Raw genomic sequence first — 24,449 nt, 5'->3', positions numbered from 1 at the left:
AGTTTTTCATGCAGGCTGAACATGAAAATAGTCTCCTACACCTATCTCCTGCATTAGCTTCTGATAGAAAAAAGACGGTGAAACGCTAGGAATTGAAAGTCCTGACAGATCAAGTGGTCGCTTGGACTCTTAGCACGTGACAGGAAAGGCTGTTGATGTTTTAGCATCCAGAAGACAGCAAAAAATGTCTCGGCTAGCAAGAGCTAACTGTTAGCATAAGGAACCCCACCACATAGCAGAAGCTCCTCCAGGCTTGTGCTATTTGTGGTGATAATTAGGGATGTCCTGATCTGATCACATGATTGGAAATCAGCCCCGATCACGTGGTTTCAGACTGATCGGGACTTGGGCTTCACTTCCCGATCCGGAGTTGGATACTGGGTTAAAATTACAGGAGAGCAGCTTGGTTCTCAGGTTGTCAGGCTCCCCTGATGCCCTTAACTTACAAACCCAGAAGGAGCACAAAAGAGATCCAGTTTCTACCTTTATTATATTATTCATATGGACTCAGCGTAGCGGGGATTATTTTGAGCAGAGATGCAGAGCGGCAGGCAGACCGCTGATTATTCATGAACTCCAACTGTGTTCTGCACACGGCCACAGTAACATTTCCTAAGTGGCGTCACCAAAAATATATAATTAACACACAGTCATTCGTGTCCGTTAATTTTTGCTCTGGTAAGTTCTGTCTGTATAAGAGCACGACGTGTGGACGCGCTCACGCTGCAGCGCTCGTCACTGGCGCAGCCGGGCAGCGCACACTCCGCTTTTTTTGCGGTCAATAGATCAATTTTATCTGCTAGTTAAAAAAAGTTACTTGTAAGGTGAAAAAGAAGGAAGCGGGCAGGAGTTTTTCTGTAGGACTGGGAGATGCAGGAAGATCAGAAGATCAGAGACAGACAGGAGAGGAAGATAGGAAAATAAAAACCAAGAAAGCAAAATAAAGTTCTTAAAAAATAAAATGTAGGTAGATTTATCGCACTACACGTTTGTACCTGTATAAAGCAATCATTTATCAGCATGTAGTATTTATATAGTTGTTACAATTCAGATCATCTTCAAAACTCCGTCCCATGCCCAGGGACGTATCTAAGCATTTTGGGGGCCGAGGCAAAATAGACCCCTGCCAGGTATTTTAAGTTGAAGTTCTATCTGTTTTATATTAGACTTTTTATATTTGCAATAAAGTCCAAAAGTGAAGAATTTATGTTATTTATTGATTGTTCAAGCTACCTCACAGAAGTGATCTGTTGTTAAAAATTAAAATAAAAAGGTGGTTAAATTAAAATAAAAAGGTGGTTAAATAAAAAATAAGGAACATTCTGGAACTGTTTCTTCCTTTTTTTTTATTTTTTTTTTTTTATGTATCGAAAGTACCGGATCGGGACTCTGTATCGGCAGATTCTCAAAATCAGATGACTCGGACCCGGGGGCAAAAAACCTGATCAGGACATCCCTAGTGATAATACATCAACATCGCAGAGCAAACGACGTCAGTGGTAGAGTCGTGTTGCTGTTAGCCAATGTGAGGCGAGATGTCAAATATCAGGAAATAAGATTCCAAGTCCTGCCGTGTTCTGCAACTCTCTGCTGCAGCAGACTTGTCCGTGCTGATCCTTGTGCTTCTGGGCTTTTTGCCCCTGAGTACGGCTTGCAAGGCATTCATTCCTACCACAAACCACAGGCAATGTGTTGATTAAACGAGTGTTCTACACCTTTACCCTTTTGGAACATTGTTTCCTGGATTTAGGATTTTAAAGTAGCATTTGTACAGATTTTGGGGTCAAAGGTTCATATTTGTCCTTTAAATCTTTCTAGTCTGTATGTGGTGTTAGATTTGAGTGTCCAGTTCTTGCATTTACTGTTTGCATTATTTAGGGAAACCATAAATTTTATTTCTGTACACACGTAGATTAGTTCAAATTGGGTAATGCTTCCTTAACTGTATATGTTGTGCAGTGAACCAAAAGAGCCATTAAAACAATGTATTTGAGTATAAATGTAGATAAATTGTTCTCAAAGTCCTTCACCTTTAATGGGAATGTAAATGTTTCACTTTTCTGTGTAAAACTTTAATTGTATACCTGGCGTTAGCGGATTAGCCAGATGTAGTCATACAATTAAGTAATTTTTTTAATCTCCACAGTGTATTTACAGCTATACTATGATGGTAAAACATTAAGAGGCATGAAAAAACGTTTTAAGCTCATTTGTTTACCAAACTTGCCATTAAGGTTCATATCATGAGTCTTTGTTGTTTCTTAAATGCTAACTCTCTGCTAACGTTGTTAGCATAGCTTCCTCACTGTGCTGTTAGAGCTAGCATGTATCATTTAGCAACCCAAGGCAGAAGCTGTTAACTTACCTTTCCAGTTATGAATGTAGACAGACACAATTTAAAGCCTTGGTAAGCAGTCTGATGATCTTGTGTACATTGTTGATCGTTGTCCTTGGCAGGCTGCAGCAAAAGGGCTTGTGATCACACGTGATTACGAATAGCATTCTGGGATGTGCGCGGACATGTTGGAAGCTTGACGAGTGTAAACAAACCGTGAAACAAACGGTACTGTCGCAGAGAAAAAGCAGATTTGGGTGAAAGAAAGGGTAAACGACAATATAAAATCCCAAAAAGGATGCGGAATATACAGGGATACATTAAATAAAGACGTTGGGGACCGGTATGTGGATAAAATCAGCGTTTATAAATGGTTTTGATTCATATGCCGATGCAGTTCTGCATAACGGACATTTTCGGCTTTCTTGTTTTTGGTGTGAGCAGATGTAAACGTTCGGATGAGAGGTAAAAGTTTTATTTGTTGTTTTTTCTAGGAAATCAATCAAAATTGTCATCCCACTGAAGAAGTGTAGCAAGAGAAGTTGTGTTGTGTATCAGTGCACCTGCTTTAGCTTACCTGTGTGTGTGTGTGTGTGTGTGTGTGTGTGTGTGTGTGTGTGTGTGTGTGTGTGTGTGTGTGTGTGTGTGTGTGTGTGTGTGTGTGTGTGTGTGTGTGTGTGTTGTGTGCATGTCGTGGTTGAAGGAAAGAAACGATGTATAAAAAATGTACACCATCTGTAACTTACCAGAATGAAAATACTCCAGAAGGTGATGTTTAGTCGCCTTATTGCTGCGATCCAAGTGAGCCGACGAGACTTTGCTATGCTCGATACTTGGTCTCCGCCGTTATGCCTCTAAGCAGGAAAACGGTGAAAAGTTAGCTTGTTTTCCACCTTTATTCACCTGGTGATCACGTGTGTCACCCCACAACGTAGCAACGATTTACTAGAGTTGTGTAATATAATCGATCAAGTGAACAATAGATGAATTTAAGCCGCAAGAATGAGACTGAGTGCTCTGTTTACGGTAGAAACAAGCAACAAGTAAGGACTCACACGCCTCCAACAGGGCGGCCGCGTCGGTGATCATGATATGATCGCAAGCCCTATAGTACACAAATGCCACGGAGAACACCAACGTTACTGGAATGATTCAGCTAGCTAAAAAGCCAGAAAGTGTAAAATTGGAGACCTGTGACGTATAGCCTATTCCTAATTTTGTCTCCGGGCAAACTTTTAAACAAACGTGTTCTTGGTATGAAGTTACTCATTCCAAGTTTTCAGAGTCAGCTGATTTACATCTAATCTTACACAACTGGGGTTTAGATTATTCAGCCTGGTGGATTAAATAATCAGGGTAGGGGACAGGTGTTTCAGTTGGGAATCTGGCAATCTACTCTCCCTTTTATTCACCTAAACTTAGTAAAAGCAGCAGCTGCGTGGAAGCTTAACATGCCACCTGCTGACGTTTGTGCAAACCTTGACTTTTTATCCGTGATGCTCTGGATGAGTTTCTGGGCTGCATTACTCTTATTTTTTCTTTGCAAAATAATAAAGAGCAACGGACGTCCTGAAACACGTTAACAGCACTCGCCCGGGTGGCGATTTCTCCACACAGGAACACATGTCATTTATTCATGTTGCCACAAAAGCAAAAACACATCAGATGAAGACATGCCACGGAGTGGCGTCGCAGATTGGATTTCAGGGGATTTGCAGCTATAAGTCCCTCATGAAGCTTGTTTTTTTTTTTTCTTCAGCTTGTGCTTGTAACAGAATTTCAGAGCCAGATGTGCAAAGAAGAACAGATTTGCGCAATGGATGCAAACGTACTCTGTGCCTTGTCATGACTTTGGTGTGTTGAAGTTTTAAAAGTTGCTTAGTGACAGTCTGGTTAGATCTTAGCTTAAAGGTGCAATAATTAAGAATTTTACAGTGAAATAATCACAAAACATTCATATCATGTTGAAAGGAAAGTTACAATAAAATTTCCCTCTCAGCCGACTGGAGGGTTTCCAGTTTTTTTCCTTTGAACCCTCCCACTGTCGTTATGGGTGTGACCCCGCGAGGAAAGTTGACCATTGAGCAGGATTGATGGTTTATCCCTTGAGGTCCACGTGGCAGGGGTGAGGAGTGAGCACCACCTCACACCCATTAGGACAATGGGAGGGTTAAAAAAAGGCCAAAGAGGGATGTAGTCTTTGTTGACAAGCTGTCCCACCTCCATACTTCCAGAGCCAATCACTTTTGAGCCTGCAGGGTTACCAAGTTTGTGCTGGCATTTGTAATTGAACACTTATCGTTGTGGAGAGAAGGGAAGCCAGTCAAAGGAACGGCCCAGAAGTTATTTCTTCTCCACCTATGAAGCCACTGCCTCTTTTTGTTTCACTTAAATATCTGGAAAAGAAGACTAGAGGCTAACGTTGAGCTAATAATGCTAACAGTGAATCAGAAAAAAATAGTCAGCTCTAAAAATATCTGAAGCAACTTTACTCGTTTACCAAAAACTTGATATTACATTCAGTCATATATATCTACTTGTCAACTTACTGTGTATGACTCGGCTTTGCTTGTTCTCTAGAACCTTCTGGTGATGATCTGTAGCTGGCAACAGTTGCTCAGAGCGCACTTGTTTGTTTTGATATAAATGGAGTGCAGTACCCACATTTGACCACAGGATGTTGTCGCGTGCCCGTCCCATTTACCGGTTCCTTTAAAACCCAGTTCCGTTAGAACTTATGAGACGGTGCATCCATCAGGGTTCGGGGGTGTATCGACGAGTATAATTGTACTAGATCCGGGTTTGGACTACCTAATTAGAATCTTGTCTTTTATTTTAAAGGTGAAATGACTTGCACGAATAGCCAGCCCCAGAGTGCTACACTTCTTTTAAACTCGTTACCTTTTGGTTAAGATACTAGAGAGAAGTCTGGAGGCAAGCCAAGCCTCTCAGCAATTGTTTGGGCTACCCGGAATTAATTGCGCCTCTAACAGCTTATGTGGGAGGTTGGTAACTATAAAATGATTTATGCTAGTTGATCAGGCTACCATAAGTTTATCAATTTATTTATTAATCCAACCTTCCAGCTGATTAGAGACTTTTTCAACCTGCAATCAGAGCCAAAATAACCTCGAATATTCTGCTTTTATCGCCCTTAAGACAACTCGTTACTCGCAAGGAGGGGGAAGTTAAAACTTCCCTTATCTTAAGGTTTCTTTATATTATTCTGTTATAAACTGTAAAGTAAGTCCTGATAATTCAGAAACCGATCTTCGACATGCTTACCTCTGTGCAATTATGGCCAGGGCCCCAAACGTGAAGCTTTAGAGAAAACCTGAAAGAATCAGGATTATGTTTCTTTTTCAAAAAAGTTTATTACAAAATCAAAAATACAAAAATGGGTAAATAAAAAACAACTGCTATCCCCCACGGAGGAATTAGTTCAAAATGATTAAATAAGAGTTAGTTTACACTAGCTCTTGTCTTCTCAGAATCTCCCCAAGAACCAAGCCCTCTAGCTCTGCTTCTCTCCAAAAAACTGCCTGTCATCCCCCATCCAGCAGGACGGGGGATGACCCCTCCAAATCTACTCTGTCTCTTCTTGTCGTCTGCCCCAGCTATCCCAATCTGATCTGAGCTGCATCCTTTTATATCACTTCTGAGACTGCTCTAAACAATGTAAGAGTCACAAGTCATTCTCTCCTGACAGTTTAGGTCAAGGGGTCATTTACCAGATACACTTTTTTAGCTCTACATAAGACATTTGGTATCTTTTTCACTACATGCAGTATTCACATGAGGGCACAAAAGTTACATTCTGCACTCCTGGAATGAGAGCACAGGTCATAAATCTTCATGTTGGTAGCAAATTGTAGATCTTCCTCCAGCATTCCTGAGAGCTTCTGGGTCCAGTTGGACTTTCCTCACTCCATGCCAGTCCTTCTTTTCCAGCCAGAGGTGGAGTTAGGGGCGGGCCCAGGGGTGTGTCCATGGGTGGATCCAGAGAGGACAGCCTGTCTTTTGACCCTTTGCCTAGTTCTGTCCTCACCAGCAAGTCCTGAACTATTGTCCTCTTGACCCTTGTGTGACCCTTGTCTCTGACCACTGTTTCTAAGCCTTGACCGATTGCTCGGACTTGCAACAATGTCATTCTTACTTCATGCACCTTTAATGTTACATTTCTCATGTTGTATCTTTACCTGTTTTTCTTGTGTAATTTGTATAATAATGTTAATGAGGTGTTTAATTTGAAATCAGTTTAATTTTGTTAAAACTGCCATCTGTACAAGACATAACTGAAAAGGTGTTTCTTCATATCCCTGGTGCAAACTGCAAAGTAAATAAAAAAATGCAGTAAAACCAAAATACCTAGGAAAACACACAGCTTTTAAGATATAAATAGTATTAAAATGTACTGTAAATAGAATAAACAGTGTGATCTGACTTTCTGGTTAATGTCCAGGGTTTAATGGGGTGGAGGTCAGAAAAGGAAAACGAGGGAGATCAACGTCCTGACGGCCTGATAGATGAAAATGGTGGGATGGGTGGAATAATCCACAATGCTTAGAGCTTTGTGTGCCAGGTGGATTTGGTAGATATCCTGGAGACAATGGGGGAGGGTCTTTGTAGCCCCTCCCACTGTACATCACAGTCTTTGGTCAGGATGTGGTGTAGGTGCCAAACCCTACAGTGATGCAGCTGGTCAGGATGCTTTTGGTGGATCCATATAAAATAGCGGACATAATGGGGACTGATGCTGTGGTTCAGGTTTAACTCTGATGTTGTTTCAGATGAGAGACACGGCACCCTCAGGCTCAGCAACCTGACTAAAAGCATGTCAGGGAAGTACATCTGCAGAGCCAGCAACACGGCCGGCTCCGACAGCTGCTCCATCAACCTGGAGGTTGTCACCTGTATGTAGCGCTCTCTCTCTCTCTCTCTCACACACACACACACACACACACACACACACACACACACACACACACACACACACACACACACCTTTTACTGAGTGTGCTTTCATTTTTCAGCGTCCAATACAGGTATGATTGCTGCAGCCACACTGGGATCAGTGGTGGGACTGGTGGCCATGGTGCTCTTTCTCATATTCATACTGAAGAGGAGACGGGATACGGAGGAGGAGATGGCCAATGAGATCAAGTGAGACTTTTATTAGGTCAAGTTAAGCAAATATACTTTGAAGAGTGGGTATACCGGCATTTAATATTTCAGACTCGGTCTCTGACTGTGCCGGAAACATCATAAAAATATGATGTTATTTGTTAAACAAGTGAATTTAATAAATGTGACCCAGTTAGTGGCAGCTGTAATTACAACTCAATTATTTATTTGCACTTATGAAAAAAATGATCGATTCAGATATTTTACTTATCCAGGAGAGAGCAGAGTGCCTCTCAGCTAATAAAGAAAGAAACGAGAGAAAGGAAGCCATCTTTTATTCAGCACCTCTCTAGATAAAAACCACGAGGCGTTTCTCAAGAACCAAAAATTTAAAATATAAAGATTTTTTTTAATGATTAAAAGATATGGTTAAAATTAGAAAAAAAAGTGATTGACAATGTAAGGAAAGGGAAAGAGGGGGAAGAGGGAAATCAGGATGTGGTGGCTAACTGTTAGCGTTAGCGACTCCACAACATGGCAGAACTCCTCCAGGCTTGTGATATTTGTGGAGATCAAACATTGTTCCCACTATTTTCATCTATCAGTTGTGGGGTGGGATCTATGATTGTCTTTAAGACTGTCTCGGCACGCAACTGGTCAGTGCTAGGATCCATAGGCGTCATTTTAACCGGGGACGCCGGGGACATGTCCCCGGCAAAATTCGTGATCGGCAGCTGTGTCCCCCCCCCACTTTCAAAACAGCCTGCTGATGAGGATTTTTGTTTTACCTGCTCAGATCTTATACCAGGGGTCGGTAACCTGTTCCCATCAAAGAGCCATTATTACCCATTTCCCACGGTAAAAAAAACACCGCAGCAGCCGCAGCGTTGCGGGCGGGGCCTACCCTCAGACAGCAGAGCGCTGCTCACAACAGGTGACAGCAGCCGGGGGCATCGCACCCGTGGGGGATTCAAGACCCACACTTTTCCAGCTGTTTTGCTCACCTCCACACCAGTCTGGTTTCTTTACGTCGCACTCACTCTGTTTGCCTCATCTCCTTCTTCACCTCCCAGCCGATGTCGGGTTTCCAGGAGAGCAGGAGAGGGAGGGACGGAAGAGCTCGACTGAATTCATAATTTTACATCTTGAATTTAGCTGTACAAAGTCTGAGTTTGATAAAGTGAAGAACAACAATTTGCAGAGGGTTATAACTGGCGCAGCGCCAGGTTTTCATTTTTGGGTGGGCCACGGTAATTTTGGACGGACCTTAATAAGCAGTGACTTAAGTGAAGCAGGCAGGTCGCGCTAGAAAATTTAGTTTAAAAAGACGTCATAAATGTTTTCCCCCGTCATTTTTATTTCTAAAATATGAAGTAAAAACTCACAATTTAATTTTCATTCATTTGTCATTAATATTTAGTCTACAACCGTGCGTTAAGTGGACCAACTTCCAGTAAACGCAAAGCATCCAGTCCACCTCTCCAAATGCGTAAAATGTGCATCAGCCGCTAGGCGTGCCGCGTGCACCATCAGCTGATCAGCCCAGACAAAAGCAGAGCAAATAGAGAAAGAATAGAGGATGATTGTGTCTGGATGTGGATGGAGATTACATTTTACAGCAGCCTGATCATCATTTAAATACGTAAACCATCACCTGTCTTCTAGTCCACGCTATCAGCATTATTTTAATTGGTGTGTGTGTGTGTGTGTGTGTGTGTGTGTGTGTGTGTGTGTGTGTGTGTGTGTGTGTGTGTGTGTGTGTTTCCACTTCAAACACTGGTCTAACCAACCAGACCAGCGTGTCCAGTAACAAATTAATGTTACAATTAAACTTGATTAACCCCAGAGCCGTGCGCACTGCGCTGTACTGACTGTAAATGAGGGGGAAACTATTTAATCGGATCCTTTACTTTTCAACATGGTTTAATGTAAAGTTTCATTCAGTACAAACTTTAGTTACACCAATCTAACGAGACAGAGCCTAGATTTGTATTCTGAACAGTTTAAACATGTTTGAAACGGAGACGTGCGTGACGCGTCTAAAATTCGCACCTGCTCCGCTATTACGGAAATTAAACTAACAAGATGAATAACATGAAATTATTTTAGGCACAGACAACATCCCCCACACTTTTGAAAAGCTTGCAACGCGCCTGATCGCTCATGTACGTCTTAATTATCTTTCATTAGACGATAATCAATAAAACAATTTATATAAAATGGATCCAGAAGTTGTAGCCCGTCTCTGCCTTCAATTTTTGGTATTTTTCACCCTGTTGATGGTTTTACTGAGCAGGTGCCACTTTTGTCCTATGTTTCTTTTTAAAACATGTTTAGACTGTTCAGAATACAAATCCAGGCTCTGTCACGTTTGATTGTTGTAATTAAACTTTGTAGGTGGGGAAGGTCAGAAAGCAGCTCAGAAGCGCCGATATGATTACGCACAAGCGTGACGCATCAACCCGGTCTCACAGTAAGACCGGGTTGGAACTGTTCAGGTTTACGCAGACAATCTTTACATTTAGAATTAGCATACAGATGTAAAATTAATGCAGTAAAATATAAAGCTTTTTATTTAAATATCCATTCATTATTTCACAAGCACAGAGAGCCGCATCAGATGGATGGAAGAGCCGCATGCGGTTCCAGAGCCGCCGACCCCTGTGCTAGCCTACTTTATTGTCCCCAGCAATTTTTAAACCCCACTCAAGTGTATGGTTATTGTCCCCAGCAATTCTGACAACAAACTGACGCCCTTGCTAGGATCAGAGTAACGAACAATTCACATTCAACACGACAGTCCATCATTCAGCTTTGAAGATCAAAGAAATGCAAATGCATCCTTTACATCCATCCAAATGAGCGCCATTCTTGAGCCGACGCCATCTTTGTAGTTTTTCCCTGTAGCAGTGCTGGTGATACGCCGGCCCAATGTGTCTTTACAAACAGAGCGCTGTGACTGGTCTGACAAACTTAGCTGAGCCAATGGTAGACCTGCTGAGGCTACAATGGTGCAAGGTTAGACTGACCTGCAGAGCACTATCTTTAGCTGCTGCATCAGTAGTCTAGACGTTTAAAGCTTGATTCATGCTTCTCCGTCTGCGTCAGTGCGGAGACACGCAACATCCTTGCGTGCCTGCCGGAGAGCTCCGCATGGACGGACGGAGGCGAGCTCTTTTCTAAACATCCATCAGTCGAGACGGACAACGCAAGCTTGTGATTGGTCAGAATGCCGCTGTCGTCTACACCGCCGCCACTGCGCCCTCAAAAACATAAAGAGAGCTGAGGATAACTAGCGGCAGACACGAAGAAGCTTGAAGAATACCTCACGAAAAAACTCTTAAAAATATGAACGTTTAATTCCCTCGTGACTGGAGGAGTGAAAAGATGTGCAGCAAACGTTTTATTTGTGGACGGAAATGACAGGAAACGTGGGTTTAGAGGTGGGGAGCGCATGAAGAGGTGGAGGAGGATGAGAGACAAATTTGTCTGTGTTAAAACGTCTCTATATTGTTTTTTATATATATAAAATGCAATATCTTGGACTGATACATGACAGGATACCACAGAACAGCGCTACGCCCTCTGTTGTCCTGCCGGGCAATTGCTTTGCAACGCTCTCCAGGAGACGGAGAAGTGTGAGAGCAAAACGCTTCCGTCAATCCGTGCGTGTCTGCCCCTTGCGGAGCTGACTGAGAAGCATGAACCAGGCAGTTAGGCTAGCAGTTAGCTGAATGACACCGTAAATGTTTTTGTATATTTTTTAAAAAAAGAGGGAAAAAACAATTGTTCATTTATTTTTTATTTTTTTTCACAGGGAAGATGCTCAGGCTCCAAAGCGAGTATCGTGGGCTAAAAGCAACACCGGCTCTGACATTGTGTCAAAAAACGGTACGCTCTCCTCCATAGCCACCAGCCCTCGATCACAAGACCCCCATCAGCCCAACTTCCGGTACCCATACTCCCCCATGTCGGCATCGGACACGAGCTCAGTCATCAACGCCTACCAGCTGCGACCCGGCGAGGCCACCAGCTTACAGGGACTTCCTGGGTACAACATGGGAGGAACACCAACACGCAAACACAAGAGGCCCGCCAGCGCTAACGGGGCTCCTCCGCAGATTCTCAGGAGCCCTGCAGTCGGCACCCCCAAACGGACTGATGGAGCTCAGCCTCAGGTGCCCCCACTTCTTACTGCGTCCCCACAGATCAGCTCCTCCACCCTGACGCGAATGGGAGCCGTGGCCGTGATGGTGCCTGCTCAGAGCCAAGCTGGATCACTGGTGTAGCCTCCAGAAACGACTATGATGGACAAGTTCTCTGACTTGGAGATCACTTCCACCTCCACCAGTTCAAGTGCGTCATTTGCACAAACTGATCACGAGACCAGTGAGACGTTCCAGTTCCTTTTCCAGCTTTTATTTCTACGCTGCTCATTAAAGAGGAATATATTTTTGTTTTTTCTGCCTAAAAACTCTTCAATATGTCAATTTCCAGGCAGCAGGCTTGTTTTCGTCTTAAAATTGTAAATCGGAACAAGTGGTTCATGAAAAATGTTTTGTTTATAAAGGTTTATATGATTTTTTTTTAGAATTCTCAACCTATTTTCAGTGATTTCTGTTCGACTTTACCCGCCTGTGTAGAAATGAGGTTTCAGTCGCTTTTTACGAGGCCGACTGCGTCACTGGGACAGCTCCAAAAATTCAGATGCTGTGAAAAAGTTCACGTTTTTTTGTTACTCGTCTCAAAAAGCAAAACAATTCTGATTTATTTCACGCAGACTGAAATATTTCAATGTTGAAGTTTGATTTTCTGAACAGTTTTTCACAAAATTCCATTTTTTTAGCTGTAGTTCTGAACTAAAACTCTAGAACCGTTTGAAATATTTCACCCATATTTACAGGATGTTTTATGACCTAACCAGAGAGCGTATTAAAGATACTTTTATTATTACCTGTTAGAATGTAAACCATTAACGGTGAGGATCACTGCAAACACGAGGCCGTCTGATGAAACTAAACAGGAAAACAATGATACTGGTCTACAGGGATGATGATGATGATGATGGTTCACTGATGTTGAAAGGTTCCGTCTGACACTTTTACTTGTGCAGTGTTTGACCAAGTTCATTTGAATGTAAACAGACTTTCTTCTCGGAAAGTGATAGTTTTACTTTGGGAGTGTGATCATAAACAAAACGACCCATAAATATATTTTGCTGTGCTGAAAACCTGAAATACAGCTTCTGGGTGTCCGCTGATGTCAGGCGGCCATCTTTATTCGTTTAATGTTTAGTGTTGGGGTAAAAAGTGCTTTATCTACTTCGGTTACAGGTGTGAGTGGTAATGATGGTGTGCTTGTGTAAAATAAATAAAAACAGTTCATCTTCAAATGCAGCTGAAATTTGGCTTTTTTGATTTCTGCAAATGACCACTAGGGGGAGCTGCTCACAAGAATCGGGTTTTTGATTCAACGGTTCCCAAAATGTTCAGGTTCAGACTCACAAAACAACAGCAGCACAGGCTAGTTATGGTTGAAATACAAGCTGAAATGCTGCCAGTTTACAATGCAGATAGAATATTTTTGAGTTAAATGTGATTTCTGATTATTTTTTTATGTTTTATGACCTACAGCGAGTTCTGAACAAGTCACGTATGAGCAGAATCTATCTGTAAGCCGTGAAACGTTCAAAATCGCTGAAAACATTCATCACAATGTGATATTCAAAAGTATTTTACCCTTTGGTAGGAAGTTTTGGCCCAGATTTCTACAGAAAACTGTCATTTAGAAATGCTGAGTCATGGGATCAAAGCGGGTATGCTCCTAGAGGTTTTTTTTGTGCAGTTTCCACTGACATATTGCATGTTCCAAGGTAAAAGGTTGGATCTGCCACCCCATGAGTCCCTGTAGGTTAAAAATGAACCCGCTGATCCAACATGACGATCTAAAATCCTACTTATTAATGACCCGGTCCATCCCATAACTTCTGTCACATTTCTAGCAGCGGGCGGTCAGAACCAGGCACACGGTAACAGTTCACACACAAAGATCCGGGAGGGAATCACAATTCTGTCAGCAGGTTTCTGGAAATAATCATCCTCATCACCTCATTGGTTCCTTTAAGAGAAACAAATAAGAGTCACACAGACTTTATCTCTGACGACCTCCTTGGATGTAAACTCGGGAAGCGAAAGCTGCGCGTTCCACACGCGGAAAAACAAAAACACTCACCCTCTAAGATCTGATGGACTCTGATGTCCCGCACAAACTGCTGCACGGCGTAGTCTTTTAGGTAACCGTACCCGCCATGCATCTGGAGAGCCTGGTTGCAGACCTGTTCAGTAACAAGGGAGGTTGAAAAACAGCGGGAAATTCCCCGTTTTGTCTGGATTCTGAATCTGCTCACATGTATTTTGTTCTTCGTTGTCCCACAAATAAAATCTGGTAAACTCTCAGTAAGTTTCTGTTGATGTTTATACAACCAGAACAAAGATATTCCCACCATATTAGATCATTATTAAATTAGCTTACATTGAAGCACTCGTCCGTGACGAAGAGTTTGGCCATGGAGCAGATGGACACGGCGTCCGGACGGTTCTCCTGCAATGCTGTCGCAGCTTCACGCACCAGGAGACGCGCCGCCACCAACTTGGTGGCCATTTCTGCCAGTTTGAACTGAAGGAACTGAATATTAAGACAGTACTCATTAGTGAGGGAACTACAGGGCTCCTGGGGGAAAGTGTGAGCGACTCACCTGGCTGTTGGCGAGCGTCTCTCCGAACTGTTTGCGAACCAGCAGGTGATCCCTGGCGAGCAGCACGGAGGCGTGGGCTGCCCCCAACGAACAGGAAGCTGGAGGCAGAGAGGAAGAATGTCAGGAAACCACGTGCTATCAAGATGAGACTTTTATATCCAAGTGTTTTTACCAAGGGGCCATTTTGTTCCGAATTTTATGAAGCCGACGAGAAGTGGAAAAAAGTGCAGTTCCACCCTCATCCACTAGGGGCCGGCACCAAAACAGAGCAAGCTCCTGACTCCCATGTTAAAAATGCAAAATCCACAACAGAAATAAACATGTTAACAGCCTGGCTTTTATAACTCTTCTGTTTAAGTGTAATTTAATGCTTAAAATTTAGAATAATTAATGAGCATCAGAGCCACGTGAGAGCTAGCTCCGGGAAAAGGCCTCAGCCCCGGGTCTCGCGTTAATAGATGTTCGGCTATTTCAGCTCTCTGACTTTAGTTGTGTCCTCCGCGTGTTTGTGTTTGATGTTCCTCGTGGACAAAAAGGGCAAGCTGTGGTTATCGACTGCACTAACAGATCATCCACACGGTTTCTGCTTCTTTTTATCAGTAAGTAGAATATTTCTGTACTTTATTTCCCTGCTTGCTCAAAGATGGGTTGAAACACAACGTGTTGGTGGGGCTGGCTGACTGGGTACTGAAACTCCTAAGCTGCTAGCTAGCAGAGGTTTTGGGGATCCGCTGCTCCATTATGGTCAAAGATTTGCGAGGTTGCTGCTGCTGCTGAGAGATTTGACGAGTTTCTATAGGGTGCCTCTTTTTTGACAGCACTGCAGCTGTCCTGCGATCAGAGACCCGCGAATCTGCGTCTTCCTCCTTCAGGCGGTTACCCAGCCCCTCCTGTCTCTCAGCTGGGAACTGCTGCTACACGCAGGCGGCCACAAGCTCCCGCCACATATCTGTGATCGCCTCTGTCGATTGGTCCTGCTCAGCTGAGCAAAGCAGAACCTCCCAAGAAAAAAAAGCAACATATTTTCAGGGTCTCGATAAAACAAAGTCCCTCCGGGACTCCCGATGTTTTTGCTTTAACCACTTTGGGGCGAGGGTGGCTCAGAGGTCAGGAGTTCAGCTGGTGATCGGTAGATTGCAGGTTCAAACCCAGGCTGCCGCAGTCATGTGTCCTTGGGCAAGACCTTCGCTTGTTGGTGGTCGGAGAGACCGGTGCCGTCCGTGTACAGCAACCTCTTCTGTCAGTGCGCCCCAGGGCAGCTGTGGCTGCAATGTAGCTCATCCCCACCTGTGTGTGTGTGTGTGTGTGTGTGTGTGTGTGTGTGTGTGTGTGTGTGTGTGTGTGTGTGTGTGTGTGTGTGTGTGTGTGTGTGTGTGTGTGTGTGTGTGTGTGTGTGTGTGTGTGTGTGTGTGTGTTTAACTGTAATGTAAAGTGCTTTGGAGTCCTCTGACTCTGAAAGTCACTATACAAGTATAATGGCAATAAGTCATTAGGAACAGGTAGGTTGAAAATTTTTAAAGATCTCTTATCAGCAAAGAACTCTAAAGTGTGAAAGCAGATAAAAAGTTTCTGGATTCTGCTTTTTGTTTACAGGAACGACGTGCTAATCCACGGCTAGTAAAACCATTTGTTACCTCCTAAATGTGCACGATACCAAAGAAAAACATGACGATATAAAATAAAATTCAAAGTTGATTAACAGGCAACTTTTCATAAAATGCCATTTTGTGTTGAACTGACATAAACTGCTTTGTTTTTGTGCAAAGTGACAACATTTTATTACCAAAAAGACATTTTTACACCGAGTGTCTGATTTTACCGTTAAATCTTCTTTAAAAGCAGCCAAGGACACCCAGCTTACCGATATTAATCCTGCCTCCATTCAGGCCTTTCATGGCGATGCTGAAGCCCTGTCCTTCCTCCCCGAGCCGGTTGGTGACCGGAACCGCGCAGTCCTCGAATATCACCGCCCTGGTGGGCTGAGAGTTCCAACCCACCTGCAGACCAGGGTAAACAGAGTGCCTGTAAGTTAACTCTGCCACCTAGTGGCCATGCGGAACAACTTTCAAGCATCTCAGAAAAGCAACACTGAGCTTTCACCTTCTTTTCTTTTTTGCCAAAACTGAGACCTGGTGTTCCCTTCTCCACCACCAAACACGAGATGCCTTTGGATCCTTTACCTCCAGTTCTGCACATCACCACGTAGACATCCGTGTCTCCTCCTCCACTGATAAAAGCCTAAAAGGTTCAGAAGAAATGAGTTACATGCAAACCTAAAACCAGATAAAAGGCACCGCATGATTGGAATTACCTTAGAGCCGTTTAGGACGTAATGGTCGCCTTTCTGCTGCGCAGAAGTCAGGAGTGAAGCAGCATCACTGCCGCTGCCTACAAAAAAAACCATCTCTGGTGTATCATGTCTGTCATTTACACAACTTGTTTACTGTTATGACTATATGAACTTATCACACAGCTACTGACCTGGTTCAGTGAGACAGTAAGATGCAAACCTTTCCATCGAACAGAGATCAGGACAGTACTTCTCCCTCTGATTTGTGTTGCCAAAAGTGTCAATCATCCAGGCACACATGCTGCAAAATCAGAAGTGGGAAAAGTATAAATATCTAACAACACCTTAAAATAACTTATCTAAATTATTTGGTAAATAAAGTTCTGTGACCTTTATTTTACAAATAGGACACTGTTCAATACATGTTAAATTTGAATTCTAATAAACAGCTGTGACGCAGGAGGGCCGTACTTGTGGATGCTAATATAAGCCGTGGTGCTCACGCATCCTGTGGACAGAGCCTCGAAGATGATCGAGGTGTCCAGCCGAGAAAGGCCCGATCCCCCAACGTCGGGCCGGACATAGATCCCACCAAACCCCAGTTGCGCTGCTTTCCTCATCGTCTCTACGGGGAAGATTTCCTGCAAGAAAAATAAGAAAAGTAGTCAGTCCTATAGCATCTAGCAAGGTGACTGGTTAAAAATAAATCCAAACCTTTTAACATAATCACAAGATGCAACAGTGGTAATAATACTGTATTAAGTTAAAAATGGCGGTTTATTACCATTTCCGGAACATTATTATCATAGGACTCACTGCTACACACCTTTTGGTCCCACTCCGCCATGTTTGGAGCCATTTCATTGGCTGCAAAGTCAAAGGCCACTTTTTGAAACTCTTTCTGTTCATCTGTGAGTCCATGAGACGCTGTCAACAGATTTAAAAACATTCAGAACGACTGGAACAAATTTTCTATTTTACAGAATGCCATTTTGCTTTGGAGGAAGATACTAAACCACAGGATCCAACGCTAAGTCCTAGAAGCCGGACTATGTGAGTTTTTTGGACTACTTAGGAGACATTTGATTTGAAATTTTGGAGCCTTGTCTAGAGGAGAAAATAAATGAGGTGTTAGTCACCTCTGCCTCACACCTGGAAGACTGGGAAGCTGCTGAAACTAACCAAGGACAGTAAGCTGGGTACTGAAACTACGGTTTAAAACCGTGTCGCAGTAGGTTACTTCACGTACTAGAGAAATGTGTGTGGCACATCGTCATGGCATTAGCTCAGTAGCCAACTAAGTTAGCTTTTCTCTCCTCACTCGACTATGATTTAAATTCACATGCAACACATCTCGTAAAATCAGACTTACGGTCGATACATGAAGCAATTCCTCGTTTCTGTAAAACTCTATTAAGCATTAATCGGCTTCTATTGATGCATCCAAGCCCAGCGAGCCTAGATAGAGGACCTAGGGCAGCCATGTTTACCTCCTCAGTGAGAGGAGCCGCTAGGGTTGCTGGGTAATGTAGTTTTAATACTCGACCTACATTCCTGCCCAACGTCTAAACTGTTTATCACGAAATAATAAATTATCTGACATGTTATCATTGGTGTATTGCGGAGCCGTAGTACATAGTTCTGTGTTTTATTAATTAAATAAAGTTACAATAAACCAATTTAAAATTATCAGCGAATTTGCTGCGTTCAGGTAAACTCGAAAATTAACGTTTGAACGTAACTATGGACCTACGTGAGAGGTAAAATTAAATACAGTAATAATTTGCAGCAAATTTGTTTTGCTAGCTAATACCAACACAATATAAGAAGTCACATTTTATCGAATATTTTTCGAGTAACTTAAGCATATATCAAAAGAATAATCCCTAGTGTGTAAGTAATAAACAATAATGTAGTTAAAGTTCATACAGTTACAATATGAACTAAATAAATAGAAATTATTATCACCATGCCATTTTTTAACTTTTCTTCACAGATGCGTTTATTTTCCGGCTCTCTTGTTGGCTTTGAGTGCAACATTTGATTGCCGAAGGTGTCGTGTTGACATCACGTGATTAGGACTTTTCGCGGCTTCTGATGGCACTTCCTGATCAACTGCTGAGTTGAAGGTACGACGTGCTTGTTGATACTACAGTCCAGTGTTGGATGATTTTGTTTGGCACACATACTTATGGTGCTGTTAGGACACACTGGGCAGTACGTTAACCTTAGTTTTGGTCTACAGTGCTCCAGACAAAGCGGAGGTGTTAAACAATCTCTGACAAAAAGCGGATCTTCACACTATTCATATTTATCAGGAATGGTTTACTTGTAGTGAGAGCCCGAGTTATCGTTGCCAGAATGAATGTGATCTTAAGATATTTTTGGCCTTGATCACAATAAATGTAATACTGCACACTAAAGACATTGGAGCACACTGCAAGCACAAGTTAAATTTATAAGACTTATCTGGAAGTTAAACTGATACATTAAAGTAGTTATTCAGTTATTTGAAGAGCTTTTATCATGCCTTCTATAGACCTATAGTTCTTGGAACAACCTCTGTTTGGAGAAATGGTGACTAGTCTTGACTAGTCTAAATGGTGGTTGGTACAATATGTGTCGACATTTTGTAAATGAACTTTAATCTTAAAAATGAATAAACAGAAACATTTTTGTTGTTATTTTTCACAGAAATCTGGGTTTCTGCATCAGAAATCGGTTAGGTTTCTTAGTAGGTTGACTAAAAATAACGATGAGATGTGAACATTTTGGCAACATAAAGACTGTAAAATAACATTTACATCAAAGCAGAAATCCAGGGCTTTCCGATTTTCAGTCATTTTGTATGATTATTTATTTGTTATATTTTTTAAATATCCTTGAAAACTTGAGTCTTTCCCTGTTGCTATAAAGAAGGCAATGGGTCAGTTTTCTTTTTGCTAATGCTACTTAAACACTAGCACAGGGATGGGCAATCCTGGTCCTTGAGGGCCACTATCCAGCATGTTTTAGTTGTTTTTCTGCTCCAACACATCTGATTCCTGGATAAATCACCTGTTCAGCAGCTCATCAGGCTCTGCACCATCCTGTTAATCACCAGCAGATTCAAACCAGGTGTGTTTAGGCAGAGAAACAACTAAAACCTGCTGGATAGCAGCCCTCGAGGACCAGGATTGCCCACCCCTGCACTAGCATCAGCTACATTCCACTCCGCCCTGCCCGGGCCCGGCCGCGTTCGTTCCACACCGTCAAGATATATACTTGACAAATAATGTTCAAAGGCTTGAATTTTATGTTTTTGTTTCCAAATGGGATGTTCCCACCACTGCCCTTTTGACAGTCCCGTCATGCCCAGACATTCCCAAAATGGGGAAAGAGGTGGAGCGGATGGTGGGGCTGTTATCTTGGAACAAATTAACCAAATGAATGTTTTATTTTTATCTAAAGATATAGTCATCTTAACCTCTGGAGCTTTACGGATTCTAAGGAATGCCTCCCAAGAAAAGGCCCAGAGTTGGCAAAAGATCAGAAAGTTCAGGTGAGCAAACACCAAAACACTCATAGAAGTACTTACTGTTTGACGACGTCTTCTAAAGACTGTGGCAACATTGCAGGCAAAAGTGATGATGCAGTTGGGCCGTCTGCAGCAGGCAGGAAGAGAAAAGCTGCAGCAGGAGATGGTTGTGAGTCAGCAGGCGTGCCAGTTTACAGCCACTGGCTGATGAAGTCTGAGCCAGAGAGTCGCTTTGAGAACGGCGTCGACGTGAAGGTACGCAGCTGCGTCTCAGGCTGATGCAAACTCTGATTTCTAACAGTCATGAAATCCTTTTACAGTTTGGTATTGAGGATCTGAAGGCTCTGCCTGATCAGACCAGCTGCTGGGATGGTGTCCGCAACTATCAGGTAAAGCCGCGAGAAAGTAAGAAACATGAAAAAACAAACAAACAGGGTTTTGTGTTGATGACTCTTTCGCAGGCTCGTAACTTCATGAGGCAGATGAAGGAGGGGCAGCTGGCTTTCTTTTACCACAGCAACTGTAAGGAACCGGGGGTTGCAGGACTCATGAAAGTGAGTTTATTTCTTTTGTTAAAGAGAAGGTGGACTGTTTTGGCTTGCGCCCATGTTTTCAAACCAGCTGACCACATATTAAAGTTCTACTTACAAGCACAACAGCATGACCGTGAGGTCTGCATCCAATTTGAATCCTTCTTGCCTCTCAGCTCTCGCCATTCAGGAAACGGTTTCTCAATGTTGACTCTTGTTTGACATGCACACTCAAAAATGAAAAATAAATTGATGTTTTTTGCTAATAATTTAGCCACGGTGAATCGGATTGCTTATAGACGTAATGGTACACCTTCCGTGGCCGAGCCGGTCGTTTTGACGTGGGGGTGCATACTGCCGCCACTGAGTCCACTGATCTCAGGCTCGGGGAGAGAGAGGTCCAGAGTCTGGGGGCCGCAGCAGCAAATGATCTGTCACCTTTGGTCTTTAGACAGGTGCGCTGCACAACCAGTAGGCTTTGGTCACTGGACCTCAGGGACCTGCTGGGTCTGAGGATATCCCCATTGTAAGACGGTGATTGTCAATTTAGGCCCTAAAAACCAGAGCCAGGATCTTGAAATGAAACCTGAAGTTGGGGAAGCTGGAGGAGGAGCGGGGTGATGTGGGTGTGTTCTGAACCACCTGTAGACGGTTCAGGGAGGTTCTGCTCAGAAACGTGAAAAGAGAGTTACAGTAGTCTAAGCGTGAGGAGATGAAGGCGTGGAGAACTGTCTCAAGTTCAGGGTGGGACAGAATGGGACTCAGCTTAGCAATGTTCCTGAGATGGAAGAAGGAAGAGCGAACAAGAGAACTGACATGAGAATCCAGGGTGAGAGCTGGGTCAAAGGTCACGCCAAGATTCCTGACAGAGGGTTTGGTGTGAGAAGCAAGCTGACCAAGAGAGTCTCCGACTTTGGGAACCAGCGTGTCTGGGGCACAGATGAGGATCTCAGTCTTATCTTCATTCAGTTGAAGTTCACATATCCAGGATTTAATAGAGTCTAAGCAGGTGTAACAGTAATAATGTAATATAGATGTATATATTACTCAGTGTATCCGCGGGTCCTTAAAAGTCTTAAAAAGTGTTAAATTTGCTTTTCCAAATTTAAGGCCTTTAAAATCCTTAAAAATTACAAATAATCCTTAAGTAGAGTTTCCAAAGGTCTTAAATTACCAAAGACCCAATAAACAAAATTCTTTTATTTCTACAAAATTTTCTTGAATTTCTACTTAGTGTTCAGCATTTGTTGTGTGCGACATTGGCAAAAGCGGAACCGTTCACATTCAGTTGGTTGTGAAAGGGGGCTTTCTTTAGATGAGCACATTAGCTGGTTAAGCTAGTGGGAGCTTGCGCCATGGGGAAGTGCAAGTTGAATGGTAACTGGATGGCTAATCCCACGTTCGCGACATGGTTAGCAACGGTTCCAGGCAATGGCTGGAAATTATAGCTTAAATTTAATTTTAAAAAGAAAAAAAAAAGCTTAAATTTGGTCAAAGTGGTCTTAAAAAGGTATAAAAAATCTTAAATTTGGCTCCCTTAAACCCGCAGATAACCTGATTACTGTGGTCTTTCTGCATGGAGTTGCATGTTCTCCCCGTGCATGCGTGGGTTTCCCCGCAGATCACTACATGACCTATAGGTTAAAAATTGTACATCGCTTTGGATGAAAGCATCTGCCAAATAAATAAACATAAACACACACACACACACATATATATATATAAAATTGCACGGTGCTCTACGGGACGGGAGAGCGAGGTTAGCAAAATGACCAAACTGACATATTGCTGTCGTATCACATGATGAGTAAAACTGATAGTTTTACAGATTTCTAAAAAATCATATTTCCTGAAGGGGGAAAACTGGATTGCTGCCTTCAAATAAAACCCTAGCTGGGTTTGATTTTTGCTTTTCTCTCTTTTAGATAGCGAAGGAAGCTTACGTGGACCACACACAGTTTGACAAGAAAGACGTGCACTACGACGTGAGCAGCAAACCAGACAACCCCAAGTGGAGCATGGTAAGCTGAACACATCACGGTGAAGGTCATGTCTGGTGGCTGATGCTGCACCCTGTTTTCAGGTAGATGTTCGGTTTCAAAGGATGATGAAGCGTTTTGTTCCTCTGTCGGAGCTGAAGAAGCACCACCTGCAGCATCGTGCTGATGGAGGGCCTTTAAAGGACGTGGCGCTGTTCACCAGAGCCAGGCTCTCCGTTCAGCCTCTCACCTCTGGTGTGTAACAAGAACCAGTCGCTGTGTTTTATCACTCGCTCATCAACTTCCTGTAATCGATTTTTATTTTTATCTCCGCAGAGGAGTTTGACTTTATCCTGAGTTTGGAGGTCAAAGAGCCACACTGAAGATTGATTTCACGATGCTATAAAATCATCGAAGCAACATGCAACTGTTGCATTCTTATTTTTAGAGCATTAAATGCATCAGCGATGAATCTGATTTGACTTGTGAGCTTTATTGCTGTTATTTAAATCATAATTCACAAGATCCAGCTGTTAACAGCTTCAGGTGCTTGTTGTTCCCCCAGATGAACAGACTGTCAGGTTTCATAATCAGGTCGGTCGGTATATGTGCTGCGACAACAAATCAAACAAAGGGTTTCACTTCCTCCAAAACGCACAGAGGGTTGTTCTCTGATCATTCAGGAAGGTAAAATGGAACGTCACTCTGCACAATCAATCAAAATCAAAGATACTTTATTAATCTCAGAGGGAAATTAGTTTCAGTACACACAATTCAGAGATCAGACATACATGGGCAAGACACATGCTCAGTGGCCTAGTGGTAGCGTGTCCGCCCTGAGACTGGGAGATCAGGGTTAGATTCCTGGTCGGGTCATACCAAAGACTTTGAAAAAATGGGACCCAATGCCTCCCTGCTTGACACTCAGCATTAAGGGGTTGGATTGGGGGGTTAAACCACCAAATGGTTCCCGAGCGCGGCTGTGTCTACAGCTCACCGCTCCCCCAGGGGATGGGTCAAATACAGGAGAACAAATTTCGCACACAAACCAGTGTGTGTGACAACTAATGGGATTCTAACTTTAAGAAGTGGTGACTGTGGTCATTCGCAACCCTGAGTCGTGCTACCTTAATAGAGATAAGAGGGTTACATGAGGATTGGTTCAGGTGGAGGGAAAAAGGCACTTCAGAGTTACCCTCCAATGGGAGGGCAGCTTTGCTCTGCAAAAAAACACCTCAAACATATATGCAACAGACTTCAGACAACACGAGTGTCCACTAGGAGGGGTGGTGGGTTGGGACTATCCCCACTTCAGTTCCTGCAGCCACGATAGAAGCAGGGCATGTCACCTCAGTGTGGATAGGGGGAGGAGCATGGAGGGTTGGAGGGTTGCAGTGACACTGGAGCGTTTCAGCGGCCTTCCCGCATTCCCACCCAGGCTGGGAAAGGAGACAGAGTTGAGTTGCCATAGCAACGGCACATTCCACATATCTTCTGAGATCCGATGTCCAAACTGGTTTCTAGCCGATTGTTTTTTTTTTAGTTGTGTGAAAAGAGCCGTGTCTGGTGTTCCTACATAAATCTGATCCACACACTCACTGGTGTTTATTTTGCATAATGTGGCACGGCAGCAGTAGCTCAGGAGGTAGAGCGGGTTTTCCAGCAATCAGAAAGTTGCAGGTTTGATCCCAGCTCCCACCACAGAATGCTGCTGTTGTGTCCTTGGGCAAGACGCTTAACCCACCTTGCCTGCTGGTGGTGGTTGGAGGGATGGGTGAGGCAACTACGGCAGGCCTCACCTCGGTCAGTGCGCCCCAGGGCAGCTGTGGCTACATTGTAGTTCATCACCAGCATGTGAACGGGTGGATGACTAATTGTGTTGTGAAGCGCCTTGGGGGGTTGGTGTAAATACAATACATT

General features: G+C 43.2%; 3 protein-coding genes across 5 annotated transcripts in view; 2 read left to right on the top strand and 1 right to left on the bottom strand.

The window, feature by feature from the left end:
• esamb (endothelial cell adhesion molecule b) overlaps positions 1-12,855 on the top strand; it is an 82,733-nt gene extending 69,878 nt beyond the window's left edge. For all 3 annotated transcript variants that reach the window (XM_054742536.2, XM_054742537.2, XM_054742538.2), the window contains 3 exons: positions 7,126-7,248; positions 7,369-7,498; positions 11,277-12,855. In XM_054742536.2, coding sequence (XP_054598511.1) covers positions 7,126-7,248; positions 7,369-7,498; positions 11,277-11,748 — 725 coding nt within the window. In that variant the 3' untranslated portion in view covers positions 11,749-12,855. The remainder of the gene's footprint in view (positions 1-7,125; positions 7,249-7,368; positions 7,499-11,276) is intronic.
• Positions 12,703-18,006, bottom strand: acad8 (acyl-CoA dehydrogenase family, member 8). Its single transcript, XM_015951148.3, has 11 exons — positions 17,876-18,006; positions 17,330-17,430; positions 16,975-17,144; positions 16,695-16,804; positions 16,525-16,601; positions 16,314-16,451; positions 16,075-16,210; positions 14,214-14,311; positions 13,991-14,143; positions 13,691-13,793; positions 12,703-13,576 (listed from the first exon to the last, which is right to left on the bottom strand). Exons 1-11 carry the CDS (start codon positions 17,985-17,987, stop codon positions 13,521-13,523), a joined length of 1,254 nt encoding a protein of 417 aa, XP_015806634.1. The 5' UTR covers positions 17,988-18,006; the 3' UTR covers positions 12,703-13,520.
• On the top strand, positions 17,415-23,006 carry thyn1 (thymocyte nuclear protein 1). The gene is made up of 9 exons (XM_015951149.3): positions 17,415-17,556; positions 18,500-18,632; positions 19,954-20,044; positions 20,121-20,275; positions 20,341-20,409; positions 20,482-20,574; positions 22,476-22,571; positions 22,634-22,784; positions 22,866-23,006. Exons 3-9 carry the CDS (start codon positions 19,996-19,998, stop codon positions 22,910-22,912), a joined length of 660 nt encoding a protein of 219 aa, XP_015806635.1. The 5' UTR covers positions 17,415-17,556; positions 18,500-18,632; positions 19,954-19,995; the 3' UTR covers positions 22,913-23,006.
• Positions 23,007-24,449: the final 1,443 nt, after the last annotated feature.

The sequence above is a fragment of the Nothobranchius furzeri genome, chromosome 13 (genome assembly GCF_043380555.1).
Source record: "Nothobranchius furzeri strain GRZ-AD chromosome 13, NfurGRZ-RIMD1, whole genome shotgun sequence".
Classification (NCBI taxonomy): Eukaryota; Metazoa; Chordata; class Actinopteri; order Cyprinodontiformes; family Nothobranchiidae; genus Nothobranchius; species Nothobranchius furzeri.
This window is presented reverse-complemented; position numbering and strand designations above follow the sequence as displayed.

Coding starts and splice junctions, on each gene's coding strand:
- acad8 (XM_015951148.3), bottom strand. CDS start 17,987: ATGGCTGCCCTAGGTCCTCTATCTAGGCTCGCTGGGCTTGGATGCATC. Junction 16,805..16,974: donor GCTTATATTAGCATCCACAA/GTACGGCCCTCC, acceptor CTGATTTTGCAG/CATGTGTGCCTGGATGATTG. Junction 16,452..16,524: donor ACGTCCTAAACGGCTCTAAG/GTAATTCCAATC, acceptor TGAACCTTTTAG/GCTTTTATCAGTGGAGGAGG.
- thyn1 (XM_015951149.3), top strand. CDS start 19,996: ATGCCTCCCAAGAAAAGGCCCAGAGTTGGCAAAAGATCAGAAAGTTCA. Junction 20,410..20,481: donor ATGGTGTCCGCAACTATCAG/GTAAAGCCGCGA, acceptor ACTCTTTCGCAG/GCTCGTAACTTCATGAGGCA. Junction 22,572..22,633: donor ACAACCCCAAGTGGAGCATG/GTAAGCTGAACA, acceptor CCCTGTTTTCAG/GTAGATGTTCGGTTTCAAAG.